The following is a 19,836-nucleotide window of genomic DNA, read 5'->3' on the forward strand; positions in this document are numbered from 1 at the left end:
GATTTCATTGGGCCTGCTTTGAGTGGGACTCACATTAGACACAACCCAGTATCACTGAGGACTTGTTGGTTGTGCTGCCATTGGAGGCTGCCTGGTTGGCGCTGACCCATGGCAGGGCCCTTTCGGTGGTGGCTCCCCGGTTGTGGAATGCCCTCGCTAGTGAGGTACACCTGTTTTCATCACTATTAACTTGAATTTGAAACTCCTGTTTGCTCTGGAGTTGGGTGTCTGAAGAACACTCTTCCTGGCAACTTGGGGGGAAGTATGTCTTTAATCACAACTGCTTTTAGAATGTTTTAAGACTGTAATTTGTGTGTGTATTTTAATATTGTTTCAAAACATTTTCCTCAAAAAAAAGGTTCTGTATCTGTTGCTGCCCTGGGCTCATTGTGGAGAAACTGCGGGATATTTAATAAAATAAATAAATCACTACTTTGAAACAAAGGAACCTATGCCCAGGGGGCTGTGATGGAAGCTGCACAACCATGCCGTTGTGTGTGCTTTGTTTCTGAGCAGCAACAGCCACTGGCAGCGCAAGAGCTCCATGTTTGAGGGAGCCCTCAGCCAAGAGCCTTTTAATGCTCACCTGGCTGTGGGCTGTGACAGCAGCAGTCGCACTCTGCTCCGCGGCGGACAGCTGCCAATTCCATATCCCACACTGCCCCTGGTGTTGTGCTGCTTTGGGGCACTATGGGAGAACAAAATGGCCGCTGACAGAAGGGCTGACATATGTCCAAGTTTTGAATTTGCAAAACGTCTGGGGAAAGCCGGTTGTATGGCAAGTAGGGTGGTTATTTTTTAATGCTTTAAAGATCCAAAAAAGCCCCAAAACTTTATTTTTTGGGGGATATGTTCCCCCCCAAAAGCTCAACAGCTGTGCTCCCCCCATAAAAAAACTCAACAACTTTGCCAGGATTTTCACTTTTAGGAATATGTTGTACCCTAGAGGTACAACAATATAAAAACAGGCCTCACAGCATATCCACAGTGCAGAGGACTCTTTCTCTATAAATATACATACTTGTGTGTAAATATTATGTGTGTCTTCAGTTCAAAGAACTCTTCTCAAGCTGTTTGCTGTTGCTGTTTGAGGGTCCTGGCTGATTCCAAAGGCATTACATAAACCGATTGCTGAATACCTTTCACAGATCCACTTCTTCACCTCTGTGGAATCTATTATTAATACAACACAACGGTGCACTGAAATCCTGCTGGCCCTGTGCTGAAATGAAGCCCTCTGTGTTCAAAACCCCACAGGGCAGAGGGTTGAGTCTGTTCGAATTGGTTCCACCATATCTGAGGCAAAGTGAAAAGTCTGTCAGCTGGGGGCCACCGGTAGCTGTTCTGAATTTAGCTCATTGTCATTCCATCTTCTTAGGTACACAGCCCTCCATTTCCAGAAGCTCAGGCCAGCCGTCATACTTGTTTGTCTCCTTATCATTTTTTAGGTGCTGTGGAAAGTAAAATGGAGAGACACCGTCAACTATATGCAATGAACTTGGTGCATAAGAATTCCGCTTTATGCTTTTTGCATATGATTGTCAACTGCTGGAGAGCTACACATACGGCTATGCCTTATACTGAATCGAACCATTGGTCCCTCAACCTCCATACAGTGGTACCTTGGTTTACGAACTTAATCCGTTCCAGAAGTCTGTTCTTAAACCAAAGCGTTCTTAAACCAAGGCGTGCTTTCCCATAGCAGCGGGGGACTCAATTTACAAATGGAACACACTCAAGAGGAAGTGGAACATGTTCTGCTTCCATGGCAAAGTTCATAAACCAAAACACCTACTTCCGGGTTTGCAGCGTTCTTAATCCAAGTTGTTCGTAAACTAAGCTGTTCTTAAACCAAGGTACTACTGTGTTTCATTTCTATTCTCACTTCCCCGTTCCGGCTTCCCAAAAAGATCCTTTAACTGGAGATGTTGAGGGTTAAACCTGGGACTTTCAGGGCACTTCCAAACTGCTGTTTGTGCAATTTAACATTAATCTAGGAATATGGGAAATAGAACCTGCCAAAGAGAGGTGCGAAGTTGTGTAGGTTCTGTGCAATAGACTTGTGTTCTCGACTGTCACTTGCAGTGACCCAGCCCCAGCCTGCCCAGCCTGCTCCAAACTACCGCCTGAGGCAGTCTGCCCAACTGCCCAAGTGTGCATACTGTCAAGGAAGCTTATCCTAATGTACAGTGGTGCCTCGCAAGACGAAAAGAATCTGTTCCGCGAGTCTCTTCGTCTTGCGGTTTTTTTGTCTTGCGAAGCAAGCCCATTAGCAGATTAGCGCTATTAGCGCTATTAGCAGTTTAGCGGCTATTAGCGGCTATTAAAGGCTTAAGGGATTAGCGGATTAGCTGCTAAAAGGCTATTAGCGGCTTAGATCAGCTGATAAGCGGCTTAGATCAGCTCTTAAGCGGCTTAGCGAACAGCTGTTAAGCGACTTAGGGGCTTGGGAAAAAAGGGGGGGGGAGGGAAAAAAACCCCAGGAATCGCAATACTTTTTCATCTTGCGAAGCAAGCCCATAGCAAATTCGTTTTGCGAAGCACCTCCAAAACGGAAAACCCCTTTGTCTAGCGGGTTTTCTGTCTTGCGAGGCATTCGTCTTGTGGGGCACCACTGTATTGCCAAAACCCGTATCCCTGTAATTTCCACCCTAACTTAAGAGAAAGGGAGCAGCATTTGGCCACTATTCTCCCTGTAGGCTCTGTACTTCATGTCCACTATATTTTTCCTTGCATCACAAGTTGACTTGTGATTAAGTATAGGCAAATCAGCCAGTCTGGGTTTCTCTCAGTTTCTTGTTTCTCCAAACTTAAATTCAGTCCTTCACATCTCTGCATCAATTTGTGATTATTATCATAATTTAAAAGAAATCCTCATGAAATTTCACCAGCATTTAGTACTAAGTTCTCCTAATAAACGCTTTTTTTTATATGTAGTCTCTCTCTCTCTCTCTCTCTCTCTCTCTCTCTCTCTCTCTCTGATTGGCCAGAATATGATGCATTTTTGTATGTTATTTTCACAAACATTTTTATGCACCCTTTCCCTGAAATAAATGCATTTCTGTAGCTTTTTTAAAAAAATAAAATAAAATTGGAGAGCTGCATTGCAAAATTCGGAGAAGGGTGAATTTTGAAGGACAGCCGTGATTCAGTTTACATAAAGGTTCGAGAAGTGTGAATTAGTTAGTTTCTCATAAAAATGCAAACAAAATCAAATTTCTGCCCTATCCCTACTCACCATATCCTAGAACAGTTTTTAACAGTGCCAGGATACAGTGAGGTTGACATAAGGCAGAACAGGAATGAAGACTAAATACTTGTATTATTAGCAGAGTGTGTACATGCAGAATGATTTCCCCATTTGAGTGTGTGGAATATGGAGGAGGATGGTTCAGAACACCCTCTGCTTCAGAATAAATGGCTGCCATGCTACCTGTCCATTGATGCTCAGAGGGGCATCAATGAGAAGGTGCCAAATGGCCACATCTCTCTCACTAGGTTTTCTCTTGAGCAGCTGCTGACCCCATCTGCTCCACAAATAGCTCATTGGTGCAGTGGATGTGCAGGAGGTTATAATGACCACTGCAGTGGTACCTTGGTTCTCAAACTCCTTGGTTCTCAAACAACTTGGAACCCAAACACTGCAAACCCGGAAGTAAATGTTCCGGTTTGCAAACGTTTTTTGGAAGCCGAATGTGCTCCGTTTTGAGGGTTATGCTTCCGATTTGAGTATTACATTGAGGAGTGTCTGTTTTTGCTATTTATTTTGCGTTTTTGTTTTTTCCGGTTCTTTTTGTTTTGTTTTTGTGACTGTGTGGAAGAACCCAGTTCAGCTACTGATTGCTTGATTGCTTAACTGCAGTACATTGTTTATTGCTTTCATTTTATGGATCAATGGCCTCGTTAGATAGTAAAATTCATGTTAAATGGCTGTTTTAGGGGTTGTTTTTAAAAGTCTGGAACAGATTAATCCATTTTGCATTACTTTCTATGGGAAAGCGCGCCTTGGTTTTGGAACACTTTGGTTTTGGAACCGACTTCCAGAATAGATTCAGTTTGAGAACCAAGGTACTACTGTATGAGGAAGCAGTTCTCCCAGTTGTGCATCTTTTACTTAAGGAAAAGTGTACTGATTAGGGCTGCGCACTGGGATTTGGCCGAGGCCAGAGCCAAATGGGGCATATCTGGAGGAACTCAAGAATTGGACGAGCCAGGGAAAGACAGCCCCAGATTGGGTTGGATGGGCCAGAGTGCTGCTGTTGGGGGGGCGGGGCATCAGGCAGGAAGGAGAGGCAGGCATCCTATGGGAAAACACGTGACCATTAGGAGAAGGAAGGAGCTCACTTCCTGTACGGTGCAGGTTGCTTCCCTGCAGAGAAGCCACTTGCAAAGGAGCAGGATTGCCGTGAGAGAAGGAAGGTTCACAAATGTGAATCCAAATATTTGGATTGCAGCCGCTGTTCACAAGAAGGTACCTGCTCAAAGGGGCTTTTGTTTTTGAGCCCCTTCCCTCCAAGAAACACCCAGTTGTCTCGAAACCCCAGCTTGGTAGCGTGGCTGCTTCCCAGTTCAGCAAACAACTTCCGTGCTTCATCGTTCAGCCTGGAGAGACGGGAAATATTTATTCATTTGTTATACTTTGCATTCCCTTTAAAATTCCAAAGACTTGTAAAGGTAAAGGGACCCCTGACCATTAGGTCCAGTCGTGGCCGACTCTGGGGTTGCGGTGCGCATCTCGCTTTACTGGCCGAGGGAGCCGGCGTACAGCTTCCGGGTCATGTGGCCAGCATGACTAAGCCGCTTCTGGAGAACCAGAGCAGCGCATGGAAACGCCGTTTTCCTTCCCGCTGGAGTGGTACCTATTTATCTACTTGCACTTTGACGTGCTTTCGAACTGCTAGGTTGGCAGGAGCAGGGACCAAGCAATGGGAACTCACCCCGTCACGGGAATTCGAACCGCCGACCTTCTGATGGGCAAGCCCTAGGCTCTGTGGTTTAACCCACAGCGCCACCTGCGTCCCTATCCAAAGAGGTGTACAAAGCTTAAAACACCTAAGACTTTATTTTTGGACAAAATAAGAATGGTGGGGGGAAAGCAGCAGCAAAATGACGGATCCAGGTGAGATGAAGAGCAACAGGCCAGTGATTTTCTGAGGCCATCAAATGGATTTGCAGGGAGATTTGGAAATCGGGATCTCTCAGTTGAAGAGCTCAGCTGGCAGTATATCAGTTATACACCAAAGACCCCAGAAATCCAAGCCACACACATCGGTAGTTCACTCACTTTGTTGCTGGGTCATCATAGGAAGCTACGAGCACGATGGTACCTGCGCTAATTGCTTTCAGGAAATCCAAGAGATGCTTGACATCTAACAGGGAAATCAAAGAGAAATTGTGAGGCTTGCTCTTTTCTTATCCTGCCATCTAGTGGTCTCTCAAGATACATGCAGAACAAGGAGACACCATTGAATACCGTATTTTTTGCTCTATAAGACTCAGTTTTCCCCTCCTAAAAAGTAAGGGGAAATGTGTGTGCGTCTTATGGAGCGAATGCAGGCTGCACAGCTGTCCCAGAAGCCAGAACAGCAAGAGGGATTGCTGCTTTCACTGCGCAGCGATCCCTCTTGCTCTTCTGGCTTCTGAGATTCAGAATATTTATTTTCTTGCTTTCCTCCTCCAAAACATAGGTGCGTCTTGTGGTCTTATAGAGCGAAAAATACGGTAGTTAACACCAACAAGGACTGGACATATATATATGGTGCTTTCTGAGGTGATTCAGTACACATACACACACACACTCCAGAACCTACTGCAGATTAAGAAAGAGAGAACACTATTTTTCAGAGGTTCTTAAAGAAAAAGAAGTCCCACATAGAATCATTATCATTACCACATTTATACACCACATTACGCCCAAGGAGCTCAATCTGGGCTCCATGGTTTTCCTTGCTGCCCCATTTAATGACCCCAACAACCCTGTATGGTAAGTTGGGGCGAGAGACCTACGACTGGCCCAAGAGAACCCAATGAGTTTCATGGCTGAGTGGAGATATGAACGAGTGTCTCCTCAGTCCTAGTCCTACATTATAACCACTATGCCATGCTGCCTCCCAAACTTTAACAATAAATATATATGTGTGTGTGTATGTGTGTTATATACCATATGTCATGCAAAAAGGGTCCTTATGCTACGCTTTGGGAAACATCAGCTGCCTGAAAGGAAAATAAAACCTGAAAAACAGTACAGTGGTACCTCGGGTTACAGATGCTTCAGGTTACAGACTCCACCAACCCAGAAATAGTACCTCGGGTTAAGAACTTTGCTTCAGGATGAGAACAGAAATTGTGCGGCGGTGGCATGGTGACAGTGGGAGGCCCCATTAGCTAAAGTGGTACCTCAGGTTAAGAACAGTTTCAGGTTAAGAATGGACCTTACCCGAACAAATTAAGTTCTTAACCCGAAGTACCACTGTATCTCCATCTTAAAGAATCCTCTCTGCTTGATGGCAACAGATATAAAGGCCTTAAGTTGGCCAGGAATGCCACGGTCCAGTGGGACCCAGGTGTCTGTAAGTTCGATAGTTTCAGTGCAGAAAAGGCTAGGTTTTGCTTCCATGGATTCATCAGTCAATATACACATTTTTTTGTATGTTATTTTCACGAGCACCTGCTCTTTACACCCTAGCATATGTGCACTGCACATTGCTTGCCTGAAGGACAACATTGCAGAATCCTCAGCAGTGCAAATTTGGAAGAATTGCTGTGTTTCGTTGCACATATTATTCCAAAAAGTGCAAACAAGGAAGCTTCACCTCTGAACGCAAACGGAACCTAATTTCTTCCCTTTTCCTATGAGAAAGACACAAATTCTTTCTTTCAGCTCTTCCACCCACATGTTGCCACTCAAAGCTGGTCCATTCATTCTGCCGGTTGGCACTCTACAGTCAATATAGTCAACTCTGTGGTTGGCGCTCTGTGGTTGACCTACCTCCAGAATACATGTCAAAGGCGGCCGTCTTGAGAAGCTGTCCACTGCTTCCTAGATATTGGAATGGAAAAAACAGCTTTGAAGGTAGCATGCTTATATATAGACACGTTCTTCAGATATAGTAGAGCAGAGGAATAAATAATAAAATATTCCCTGGTTTCAATTAACTATTGCACTTAAAAAAAGAGAGAGATTTCTGGATTTTAATCTGGATTATCCTAGTATGCAGAAAACATCTAATCCAACCTGCTTCTTGATGCAAGAAAGATACAGCAACTGTGGGTCTCACATTGATGTTGGACTACATCATCCCTGACCTCTGACCCCAACAACATCTGGGGACCCAAGATTGGGAAGGGCTGAACTAGAGCATCGCCAATGGAGGGCTGTCCACATCTTGAACTCAGAAGCGGCTCACCTGACAGAGCAGAGTCCCAACACTAGCTTCCTGGCAGGTGTGTCACTACTGTTTACCAGAAAGAGGGGTGAGGAGGCAGAGAAATCGGTACAATGCAGATGCACCGGCTGAGGCAATCCAGAATGTCCACCAGTGGAACCGCCCTGCATTGGCCTCACAGCTTCACCCTCTCCCTCCCGGTAAGCAGTTGAGACACATCTGCCAGGAAGCAAGCGTCGTAGTTCTTATGCTCCACCAGGTGAGCCTCTTCTGACCACGACAGCTCAGAGCCCCCACTGCTCAAAGTAACACGCACCACTGTTTGAACTGCTCTTAGCATTAGACGTCCCTCTTAACATTCACTTTACCACTTCAGCTGTCACAGCTTCGCCCAAAGAATCCAGGAAACAATGGTTTGCTAAGAGTGCTGGGAACCGTAGCTCTGGGTAAACGAAGTGCTCCCAAGATTCTTTGGGGGATGCGGTGTTTTTAAATGCACAGTTTGCACGCAGCCAATGTCAGCGTGGCAATCTTCAAAGACACTGCTTTACTGTGCTCTCATCCTCCCCTGTTCCCTGTGATATGGGTTATTTTGCAACCTCAAAGCACCAAACAAAGGACCTTCTGTCTCCATTCCAATCTTCAAGAGCAAGTAGTGTTTTATTTTTTAAGTTTACTGGCTGCTTGACAGGAGGCTTTGACTTTTCTTAGTCTGACTACTTGGTGTTTTGTCTTTGTTGCTGCTGTTGCTTTGTTTGCTGCTGCTGGTTTTAATGTACTGTTTGTTTGATGCAATATTGACACACTGTTGTGTTGCTTTATTAAACTGTCAAGAGGACTTGTTGACCTATAATGCATTAAACGGCTCAGGACCGCAATACCTCAAGGACAGCCTCTTTCCATATGAACCTACCCGGACCCTGACATCATCTTCTGAGGCCCTCATTCGTGTGCCTCCTCCTCGAGAGGTCCAGAGAGTGGTAGCACAAGAATGGGCCTTCTCTGCAGTGGCTCCCTGTCTGTGGAATGCTCTCCCCAGGGAAGTTCACCTGGCACCTTCATTATATACCTTTAGATGCCAGGCAAAAACATTCCTCTTCAACCAGGCCTTTGGTTGATTTGATTGACATCCTATGCCCTTCTAAAATGTGTTTAGTAAAAGGTAAAGGGACCCCTGACCATTAGGTCCAGTCGTGACCAACTCTGGGGTTGCGGCGCTCATCTTGCTTTATTGGCTGAGGGAGCCGGCGTACAGCTTCCGGGTCATGTGGCCAGCATGACTAAGCCACTTTTGGCGAACCAGAGCAGCGCATGGAAACGCTGTTTAGCTTCCTGCTGGAGTGGTACCTATTTATCTACTTGCACTTTGATGTGCTTTCGAACTGCTAGGTTGGCAGGAGCAGGGACTGAGCAACGGGAGCTCACCCCGTTGTGGGGATTCAAACCACCAACCTTCTGATCGGCAAGTCCTAGGCTCTGTGGTTTAACCCACAGTGCATCCCGCCAAAATGTGTTTGGGGGGGGGAGTTATTGGGTTGTTGTTTTTATTTTGATCATGTGCTTTGTGGTTTTATATTCTATGATCCACCCTCAGACCTGCGGGTTTAGGGCGGTATATAAATTCAATTACAGTAATCATCATCATCATCACCATCCTCAATGCTGCATATCAATAAATAAATGAAAGTCATGCATGCGATGACTCTCCTGTTAGCCTTTGTAACAGGGTTGGGGAAACCCCTGGCCCAAGGCCAGACTTAGAATAATAGAATCGTAGAAGCACAGAGTTTGAAGGGACTCCAAGAGTAATCTAGTCCAATGCAGGCAGTCTGTATGTGGATCAAACTCATGACCTTGGCGTAATCAGCACCATGCCCTAACCACCTGAGCTAGGCAGCTTGGCCCACCTTGCCTCCCCATTTGGCCCACCAGGCCTTTCCCCCTAAATCATACCCACCCACCCCACAACTGATATCGTATGTGAGTTCAGGCCTGGGGCAGGAACAAATATGACTATGAAGCTTGACATTCTGCAAGTCTCCCCACTGTTTTAGCAACGGTTTCGGGTGGCGCTGTAGGTTAAACCACAGAGCCTACGACTTGCCGATCAGAAGGTCGGCAGTTCGAATCCCTGCGACGGGCTGAGCTCCCGTTGCTCAGTCCCTGCTCCTGCCAACCTAGCAGTTCGAAAGCATGTCAAAGTGCAAGTAGATAAATAGGTACCACTCCGGCGGGAAGGTAAACGGCATTTCCGTGCGCTGCTCTGGTTCGCCAGAAGCGGCTTAGTCAAGCTGGCTACATGACCCAGAAGCTGTATGACCCTCTCAGCCAATAAAGTGAGATGAGAGTCGCAACCCCAGTTGGCCACGACTGGACCTAATGGTCAGGGGTCCCTTTACCTTTACCTTCAGTGCAAACTGCTTGGTGCTCCAGGAGCAGGAAAGCCTCTCACGCTGCGGTTCCCAAGCGCCTGGAAAGTGTTGTGCAATGGATTTTGACATGTGGGCGAGGGAATCCACCAGTCCGGTGATTGACAGATGGGCACCTCTCAAAGTTGCCAAAGGGCCCACAGGATGCAGGATAGTATATACCTGCTTGACCACTTCGATCTGCAGAACCGGTACTGTTAAACACATCACCTAATGCCCCTTCTGCATTTGTAAGAAATCCATCTCTGAGTGCGCATCACCCACACTTTAGAACTCCCTGCCTGGGGACATCAGGCGACTGCCATTGCTGTATTATCTCTGGTGACTGTTTAAAACATTTTTGTTCGGGCAAGTGATATGTGTTTTATTTCATTTTAGTGACTGTTGGTTTTAACCATCTTTTGAACGCTTTAAATACCTGTTTTTAAACTGGACTTTCATTGGTCATTTCCCCATGTTTTATTTTATATTGTTGTAAACCAATGAGAGGGCTCCCCACCAACACCATCAAGCAGTATGCATGTTTTATCGAATAAATAAATACAATAAGGATCTGGCCCACAGGGCAGAGTTCCCCTGCTCTATCCTCTCAGCAGGAGGACTGCCCCGGGGGGTCTTGACTTTCGAGAAGCAGCCATTGCTAGCCAGGTTCAAGGAGAGCTGTCTACTGAAACTCAATAAATGGATGAACAGGAAAGAAATCATTATAACCAGGGCAACCCAAGGTCCAAAAAGGTAAAGGTAAAGGGACCCCTGACAATTAGGTCCAGTCGTGACCAGTCGGTTGCGACTCTCATCTCGCTTTACTGGCCAAGGGAGCCGGCGTACAGCTTCCGGGTCATGTGGCCAGCATGACTAAGCCGCTTCTGGCGAACCAGAACAGTGCATGGAAACGCCGTTTACCTTCCCGCCGGAGCGGTTCCTATTTATCTACTTGCACTTCGACGTGCTTTCGAACTGCTAGGTTGGCAGGAGCTGTGACTGAGCAACGGGAGCTCACCCCGTCACAGGGATTCGAACTGCCGACCTTCTGATCGGCAAGTCCTAGGCTCTGTGGTTTAACCCACAGCGCCACCCGCATCCCTAAGGTCCAAAAAGGATGGTCTAAAAAGCGTTCCCCTTTACATTAACAGCATTTGCAGTTGCCTCTCGTGGCCTGCCTGCTGCTTCCTTTGTGCAAAGTACACAATGCCAAGTAACACACAGAAGGGTGTTTGTGTTAGCTGCAGCTCACTGGACACGTTTTCCTTCAGACCTGAATGGTGCCCACTTCCCATTGCGCCTGCCAGATGCCATGCCATTTTCTCAAGGTCAAAGCACTTATCTTTAAATTTTATGAGACGAAGGGATCGGCTCAGTTTTATTGCAGAATAAAGGAGAGGCATGCTTCCATCCGTGTTCCAGTGCTCGACTTCCACATCAGCCTAGATTGGAAAAGGGTGTGTGGAGTGGAGCGTCATTGTGGACCACCCAGATGGAACGCAAACCATTCACTCCAGAGTGAGAAGGGACAATGAAATAGTTTGGACTGATTTATTTTAATTTTTTTTGCTCCAGGAACTGAGAACTGCAAACAAGAAGACTGGAGCTTCTTGAAAACCGGTTTCACACTGAGCCGCCAGACACCAAAAACATTGTTCACCTTCTGGATACCAAACCCCACCTTATCCCAGCATCAGTCAACTGCCTGGCAGCTGAGGCTGCAGAGATCCCCAGGTACAGTTACGGACTTTCCCCTACTGCATGTGCCTGCAGATCAAGCTAAAGTAACATTCAATATATTCAGCTTTTAGAATATGTGTTCTACCCCTCCCCTCAAAAAAATGTGTAAAGGAGGGTTCTTCTGAAAAGATGCAAAATGTCATTAAAAATAATAATATTGGCCTGCTTTGGGCTAGAGGACAGGGTTTCCATATCAGAAGGCCAGTGGCATAGCGTGGGTTGTCAGCACCCGTGGCAGGCAAGCCGCTGCCGCAGTGCCCTCTCCCCCGGAGCCAAGCGGGGCTGTGCTGTGCTGCCTGCCCACACAGGGGGGAGCCCAGCCAGCCACTGTGGTCCTTAAAATCCCCTCCGTACCTACTGAGAGGAGCAGTGGGCCGGGCTACACTGGGGTTAGGCGTTGCTCACCTCCCTCTGTCTGGGCCCACTCATTGTGGGCCTGTGCTGCTCTGCTGCCTTCGCCGGGCCAGGGCAGGGATCTCTGTGTGGGGGAGCTGAGTTGCACCCCCTCAGAATTTTGTGCCCGGGGCCCCTGCCCCTCCTGGTCCCTGCTACACTATGCCACTGCAGGCCATTTAGATGGGCTGAATCCCTGGGAAATACCCTGTTTCCTAATTAAGCCTGGACCACCACAATTGGTCATTAGTAAACACCCTTGCTTTACAGCAGGAATAAAGTGCCGGTGGCCCTTTAGATAACACCGGACTAGAACTCCCATCATCCCTGGTTGTTGGCTGTGCTGGTTGGGACCAACGGGAGTTGGAATCCGGCAGCGCGAGAATGGGGACACGTAAAGGGTTAGAACCTACTGCTTTTTGCGGACAGGAAACGGACTTGGTCCTCTTACAACGCTCTAAGAGAGCCAATGTCAAGAAATGGTTTCCAGCTACATGGTGGCTCTGATGTGGAGGCACGTTCAAGCAGGCAATCTCCCCATGGTTTGAGAGGTGGTACAGCCCGACAAGGACCGTGCTGTGTGCCATTGCTAAACAGGTCCAGTCTGTAGGATCTGAATGTGCTTTGCACCACTTTAACACTTCCATCAAAGAATCTGGAGAATTGCAATTGCATGGAGTGCTTAGCACCCTCTGTTAAAGATCCCTACCACTCCTCTCCCTGCAAAACTACAATTTCCACTTCTGAAGTTAACAGGTATCCCAGAGATACACCTGAGTTCCTGATACAGTAGGAAGTGTCAGGTCACATTGACACCAAGAAGTTGAAGCACTCTTCTGCCACTTTAACAGTCCTGGCTTCCTCCCAAAGAACCCTGGGAAGGGTCGTTTGTTAAGGGTGCTGGAAATTGTTAGGCGACCCGCCTCACAGAGCTGCATATCCCAGCACCCTTAACAAACTACAATTCCCAGGATTCCGTGGGGGGAAGCTGGAACTGTTAAAGTGGTATAAGAGCGCTTTAAATGCACGGTGCGGATGTGACGTTTGTGCAGTCATTGCAAAAATAAGCATTAAAAAGGAACCCAAAGAACAGGGGGCGAATGCGTGAAAGGTTGACCCCTAAAAGAACAACAACTCACCATTGATAAGCGCAATGTTTAAACCCCGACCAACGTTATTTTTTATGCTGCTTAACACCCTGTAAAAGAAGAAGAAGAGGGAGAAAGGGAGAGGGAATTAGGCATATAGGGCTATACAGAAAAGTTCTGCTGGGTTGTATACTCAAGGGGGCAGTAGATGGTTGATGGAGAGCCCTGGGTGGGAGGAGGGGAAGTGTCAGTCATCTAGGATGAGAGGCTGGGAGGAGAAAGGAAATATCCCAGGTGAGCTCCTCCCTTCGGTGGGTGGCAGGGCCTAAGAACTACCCTTAAGAGAGGACTCCACCTTCTGTTTGTTCTACCTGTATTTTTTGTAGCTCTTATCTTTTTGCAGTATGGGAAACTTTAATAAAAATCTTATTACTGGAAGAAAAGCTCTGCTGGGTCAGGTAGGTTTGCCATGTTTCAAAAAGTGAAAATGCGGAGACAAAAGTTGTTGCGCTTTGTGGGGGGGGGGGCAAAGCTGTTGAGCTTACGAAGAAGAGGAAGAAGAGTTTGGATTTGATATCCCGCTTTATCACTACCCGAAGAAGTCTCCAAGCGGCTAACATTCTCCTTTCCCTTCCTCCCCCACAACAAACACTCTGTGAGGTGAGTGGGGCTGAGAGACTTCGGAGAAGTGTGACTGGCCCAAGGTCACCCAGCAGCTGCATGTGGAGGAGCGGAGACGCGAACCCGGTTCCCCAGATTACGAGACTACCGCTCTTAACCACTACACCACACTGGCTCTCTCTTGTATTCCAGCTATGCCCAGGAAATTCCGGGCGTATGGCAATCCGAGGTCAGGCCAAAGGTCCATCTGGCTCACTATCCTGTTCTCACAGTGTCTGGTGCCCATTAAAAAACCACCTGGGATTTCCATCAACTGGCATTCAGACTGGCGGTGTTATGTACTGAGTTGAATAGGATCCAAACTGCAGCAGTCTGATTGGTCCTAGAACAATAGGATTCAGAATGCAGCAGTCTTATTGGTCCTAGAACAATAGGATTCAGAATGCAGCAGTCTGATTGGTCCTAGAACAATGCAGCAGTATGATTGGTTGGCAGCAACCACCCAATCATGCTCCAGATAGAAGTGAATCCACAACCTGATTGGCTTACAGTAGAATTCCGGAATTAGCCAATCATGTGCAGCCCATTGTGTAAATAATGTATATAAGGCAGATACTTTGAGGGGACATTCATTCATTCCTCCTCACCACTATGAGCTGAATAAAGAGCATGAAATCACTTTGCGACTCTGAGTATATTTCAGGCATGCTGCCTCTCACGGTGAGGGCAGAAGACAGCCTTCTCTTCCATGAATTTGCCCCACCCTCTTTTAAAGCCACCCAGGCCAGTACAGGCTACTTCATGACACATGGGCACATGGTGGTGCGTAATGTGCTGCACCTTTGCACAGAACTTACTTAACATCGTCGAAGCACATGGAAGGTCCGACCACATTGGCTGCGCCGCTAGTGATTCTGAAGGCGAAACTATGGCTGGGGCAGGGTCTTTGGTTGCCGCATTTATGCCGGACAATGTGCTTTTCTGACAAGGAAAAAGAAAATCCAGCCTGCAGTTTGCATCACAGCACTAATATCATTTTTTTAAAAAAATATTTTTTAATGTGCATATTTAGCAGAGGAAAGGAAGGGGTGAGGGGATTATTAGAAACAAATAAAAATGAAGAATACTAATAGTCAGGGGGAAAACACCATTTGTTCCCATTGCAGACAGAGTAACTATGAGTAAATGCATCTGAAGTTAAACATATACGTAAGTCCTCAATGTCCAGCTAGGCATCCACATGAAATTGACTTATATATGGTTATGTACTTTGCTGTACATAGTCTTGAGACTGTTGTATATATTCATCCGTCACCCTGAGTTCCAGAGAACTGTTAATAAATATCAGGTTATACAACGGAGTTGAACACAAAGGCAGTGTACTCACTGGTCGGCTTCACTCCGCTACCTGCAGAGATGGCAAGGAAACAAAAGCAGAATGAAAAGTCTTGGTTGTTTCATGCAGATATTTATACAAGGTAGGAATAAATGTGTGACGAGGAAAGAAAAGGCCCCCCCCCAAGTCTTCCTTGCTGGTTTCCTTGAACACTCAAGTGTACTCATCATGAATTTGGCACAATAATGCTTGCCGTTGCTGGCTTAGCCTTGTTCTAGGCCAGGTGTGGGGAAATGTTGGCCCTCGAGGTGTTCTGAACTACAACTCCCAACAGCCCCAGCAAGCATGGCCAATGGCCAGGGATGATGGGAAGTGTAGTTCGGTAATATCCGGAGGCCCAAATGTCCCCCACGTCTGTTCTTGGCCCTTACGCACAATCCTCTGGGGAATTATCTTATGGAAGACACACTGAAATGAATGGGACCAGGGGAAGAGCCGCAACCGGCCCCATTCATTTTAGCTGGGACCTGGTAGGGCCAGGGTGGCGCATCCCGTTTCGCCACCTGAGGTGAGATGGGAAGGTGCTGCCCCACTGCCAACCCCTTATCAGGGTCATATGGTGGTGCTTGCAAAAGTAATGATGACGACAGCAGGTTCTGGTGAGATCTCGCAGAATGTGTGAGATCTTGTGAGATTTCAGTGAGCGCTCCTGAGAGCTCAGCAGAAACGGCAGCTGCCCCAGCCTTGCCTCGTGGACAAGCCTGCTTTGTGTAGGACAGGGAAATATACTCGGAGTCGAGAGTGGATTTCATGCTCTTTATTCAGCTCATAGTGGTGAGGAGGAATGGAAGTTCCCCCAGAATGTCTGCTTTATATACATTATTTACACAATGGGCCCCACGTGATTGGCTAATTCTGGGGTTCTCCTGTAGGCCAATCAGGTTGCGGATTCACTTCCACCTAGAGCTGGATTGGGTGGCTCCTGCAGACCAATCAGACTGCTCCCTTCTGGATCCTATTGTTCTAGGACCAATCGGACTGCTGCATTCTGAATCCTATTGTTCTAGGACCAACCAGACTGCTGCATTTTGGATCCTATTCAACTCAGTACATAACAGACAGCTTCCACCAATCCAGTACTCTGGCTGGGGCTGCTGGGAAGATGCCCCCAAAGACAAAAACCCCACCTGAATTCTGCTTTGTGGCTGTCAAAGGAGACCACGTAAGTGGATCCTTTGGGTTGTGACCTGGCAACCCCACAGAGCTATCAGGTGAGGATCTTGGGCCTGCTTCTAATTTTGGGTGTGTGGGAAGCTGCAAGAGAGATCCTTGCCCTCTGGCTGCTCTCTCAGGTGTAAAGGAAGGAAAGCTCAGCGGGACGAGAGAGGGGAAAAAGTTCTCTGGTTACAATCACAACTTACTCACCCAGCCAGCTCCTCAAGCTGATGGATTTCATGCCAGTGTGATTGAAATAGGTGTTGACAAAAAGCCAAGTGGTTGCCAAGGTGAACAGCACGGCCAGGATTCGCAGCAAACCTGAGTCAGAAGGGAGACGGGGGGGTCAGGTGAAAGGTAGGAGCAGAGCAGGTGGACAGACTGTTGGCAGCAAGGATGAGGCCGGGCGCGTTCCTGAGCAAACAAGCAAAGAGCCCAACCCCAAGTCTGCAAATCAGTCCAGCTTTAAAAGCTGGATGACAGCGCAAGTCTTCATAAGATGGTAGTCATTCAGAAGTCATCGCCTACTGGACCAGCTAGTTCCCACTCTCTGGGTGGGTCTCAAAAGCCGAGACAATGAACTAAATCAAGGAGCCACCACTCACAATGAGGAGCTTGCTGGGGCACATTCCTGTTGCAGAGGAGGTTTGATTTAACGAAGGATTTATATTTGCCCATTGTGAAATCGTAAAGGGCCCTAACTAGGCAAGAAGTCACACTTCATCTGCAGCTACAGAGGCAAGAATGTTATTTGCTCAAAAATGGAAAGAAGAAGAAATCCCGACGAAAGAAGGAATGGCTACAAAAACTTTTGGAATATGCAGAAATGGCGAAACTTACCGGAAAAATAAGAAATCAAGATAACTTTTTTTTTTAAATAGAAGAATGGAAATGGTTTATTCAATATTTACAAACAAATTGTAAGCAGATAAGAACATTGACAGGATTACTGTAATAAAAGAGGGGGAAGAAAGCCGAGTTTTGAAATCTTAAAATGATTGTAAAATGATTGAAATGTATAAAATTGAAAATCATAAATAATTTTTTTAAAAAGAAGAAGTGATACTTTGTCCACAAGGGCATTCTCCTCCTCCTCCTTCTTCTTATTAATAATAATTTATTCCCCACCCATTTGACTGGGTTTCCCCAGCCACTCTGGGCTTCCAACGTAATATAAAACCTAAACGCTATGCACAATGGGCATTTAGATCCACCACAACGCCCAGACGATGGTTTGATGGAGATTTGAAGTTTGTAGTAATGGATGGAGCGCTGACCTCTTTGGAGAACGAAATGGTGCCTTGGCTATAAAGGCTGCATTTTCTAGAGGGTGGCGGGTTTGTTTGTTTTTTCTGGCCATCTGCGCATGTCCCCACGGCTAGATGTAGCTGGCTTTCAACATAATAAGAACATGATAAGAATTCTCCTGGGTCAGGCTCAATGCCCATCTAGTCTAGCATCTTATTCTCAAAATGGCCAGCCCAGTGCCCATGGAAAGCATGCAAGCAGGCCATGAGTGGAACAGTGCTTTCCCCGCTTGTGAGTCCCAGCACCTGGTTTTGTGATGGTGTTTCAGGGCCTAGTACAAGAGCACTCCTCCCTCCTGTGGTTTCCAGCAACTGATGTTTGGAAGCATTACTGCCTCTTGACTATGGCATTGCCTTCCTGGTTATTCATATGTGCCATAATAATAATAGTAGTAGTAGTAGTAGTAGTAGTAGTAGTAGTAGTTTATTTATACCTTGCCCATCTGGCTGGGTCTCCCCAGCCACTCTGGGTGGCTTCCAACAAAACACTAAAATACAATAACTTCTAAAAGTTTGGTAGTTATTTTTCTCTTTGACATCTGGTGGGAGGGCATTTCACAGGGTGGGTGCCACTACTGAGAAGGCCCTCTGCCTGGTTCCCTGTAACTTGGCTTCTTGCAGTGAGGGAACCGCCAGAAGGCCCTTGGACCTCAGTGTCCAGGCAGAACGATGGAGGTGGAGGCGCTCCTTCAGGTATACTGGACCGAGAAGAATCATAGAAGCTTAGAGTTGGAAGGGACCCAACTCTAGTCCAACCTTCTGCAATGTAGGAATTTCTGCTAATTCGTCCAATTCTCCTTTAAAGCCATGGAAGTTGTTGACCATCACAACCGCTTGCTGGAGCAGATTCTATAGTTTATCTATGCACTGTGTGAAGAGATGCTTTCTTTTGTCTGCTTATCTGTCCTAAATCTTCCAACATTTGTGGGGTTGCCCTGGAGATGGTGTTACCTGCCCCCACCCCATTTTCCTTGCTGAGCTTTCTGCTATGTTGTACCTGACAACGGGTGAGAAACTGACACCAAGGTGAGGTATGTGAGAATATAAAGAAAATGTCCTGAGGCATTTTTGCCTCAGGGGGGAAAAAGGGCTTCTTTTCTTACCTGTCACTCTCATCCTTTCGTTCCAACGTAACGAAATACGTACAGAAGCTTGTCAAATGTCGCGAGCCGACCTGTTGAAAGCAAAAAATGGTCAGTGGTCTTGATTTAACAAGACATCTAATTGAACGATAAAAATAGCAGCTGTAGAGCAGGGAGAGGGAAAGATTAAGCCACTTTGCACTTTAAAGCAAATTCACGCAGTTTATACTTCCTCAACCTGTGTGAACCAAACACACACCTAACCCTTTGAAATTCACATCGTGTAGTTCTCCAACAAACACATGTGCCCTGAAATGCATGTATTTGTGACAATGCTGTACAAACACTACATTATATTAGAGAAAACTGCTCACCGAATGCGTATTTTAGGCAAAATCACGCACAACACTTGCATGTAGTAGGAGAAATTTGCATGAAACTACATACGAATTTTCATGCAGACTTTGAAAAGAACAAATAATGAAATGATGCGCAAATGGGATGAGGTTGGGAAGATGAAAAATTGAGAGCTCTAGAGCCAAGTACTATAAATAAGAGGATTTTCGGTTGCTGTTTATCTTTGCGAGACAGAGACAGAGAGAAGGACATTATTTTGCTGTGTGAATGACTCTTGAGTGGCAAACAATGGGGAAGTGAGTTTATTATGATTGTATTGATTTCCCACCCTTTCTCTTAGAAGCTCAAGGTGACAGCTATAATTATCTATTCCACTGTAATCTTCAAACAATCCAGAATGATACATTAAGCTGAGAATGAGTGACTAGTCCCAGGTTGCCCAGTGAACTTCATGGCTGAGTAGGGATTCAAACCTGGGTTTCCTGAGTCCTAGCCTGACATTCTAACCACCACACCTTTGTCTCTACAGTGCCATACTTCTCAAAACAGGATGCCTACCAAGCTGCATCTCTGCTCACATCCGGTCCCTTGTTGTTTAGTCGTTTAGTCATGTCTGACACTTCGTCACCCCATGGACCAGAGCACGCCAGGCACTCCTGTCTTCCACTGCCTCCCACAGTTTGGTCAGATTCATGCTGGTAGCTTGGAGAACACTATCCAACCATCTCGTCCTCTGTCATCCCCTTCTCCTTGTGCCCTCCATCTTTTCCAACATCAGGGGCTTTTCCAGGGAGTCTTCTCTTCTCATGAGGTGGCCAAAGTACTGGAGCCTCATCTTCAGGATCTGTCCTTCCAGTGAGCACTCAGGGCTGATTTCCTTCAGAATGGATAGGTTTGATCT

General features: G+C 46.5%; 1 protein-coding gene across 1 annotated transcript in view; it reads right to left on the reverse strand.

Moving 5' to 3' along the window:
• Nucleotides 1-709: 709 nt before the first annotated feature.
• The window catches only part of FAM3D (FAM3 metabolism regulating signaling molecule D), a 38,245-nt gene continuing 19,118 nt past the window's right edge, over nucleotides 710-19,836 (reverse strand). Inside the window, exons 3-11 of the mRNA XM_083426746.1 lie at nucleotides 18,600-18,670; nucleotides 16,400-16,510; nucleotides 15,026-15,046; nucleotides 14,496-14,619; nucleotides 13,069-13,127; nucleotides 6,989-7,039; nucleotides 5,285-5,369; nucleotides 4,476-4,602; nucleotides 710-1,451 (exon numbers count right to left, since the gene is read on the reverse strand). Of these exons, the coding sequence (XP_083282872.1) occupies nucleotides 1,362-1,451; nucleotides 4,476-4,602; nucleotides 5,285-5,369; nucleotides 6,989-7,039; nucleotides 13,069-13,127; nucleotides 14,496-14,619; nucleotides 15,026-15,046; nucleotides 16,400-16,510; nucleotides 18,600-18,612 (681 nt within the window). The 5' untranslated portion in view covers nucleotides 18,613-18,670 and the 3' untranslated portion in view covers nucleotides 710-1,361. The remainder of the gene's footprint in view (nucleotides 1,452-4,475; nucleotides 4,603-5,284; nucleotides 5,370-6,988; nucleotides 7,040-13,068; nucleotides 13,128-14,495; nucleotides 14,620-15,025; nucleotides 15,047-16,399; nucleotides 16,511-18,599; nucleotides 18,671-19,836) is intronic.

The sequence above is a fragment of the Podarcis tiliguerta genome (genome assembly GCF_965153285.1).
Source record: "Podarcis tiliguerta genome assembly, chromosome: 2".
Lineage (NCBI taxonomy): Eukaryota > Metazoa > Chordata > Lepidosauria > Squamata > Lacertidae > Podarcis > Podarcis tiliguerta.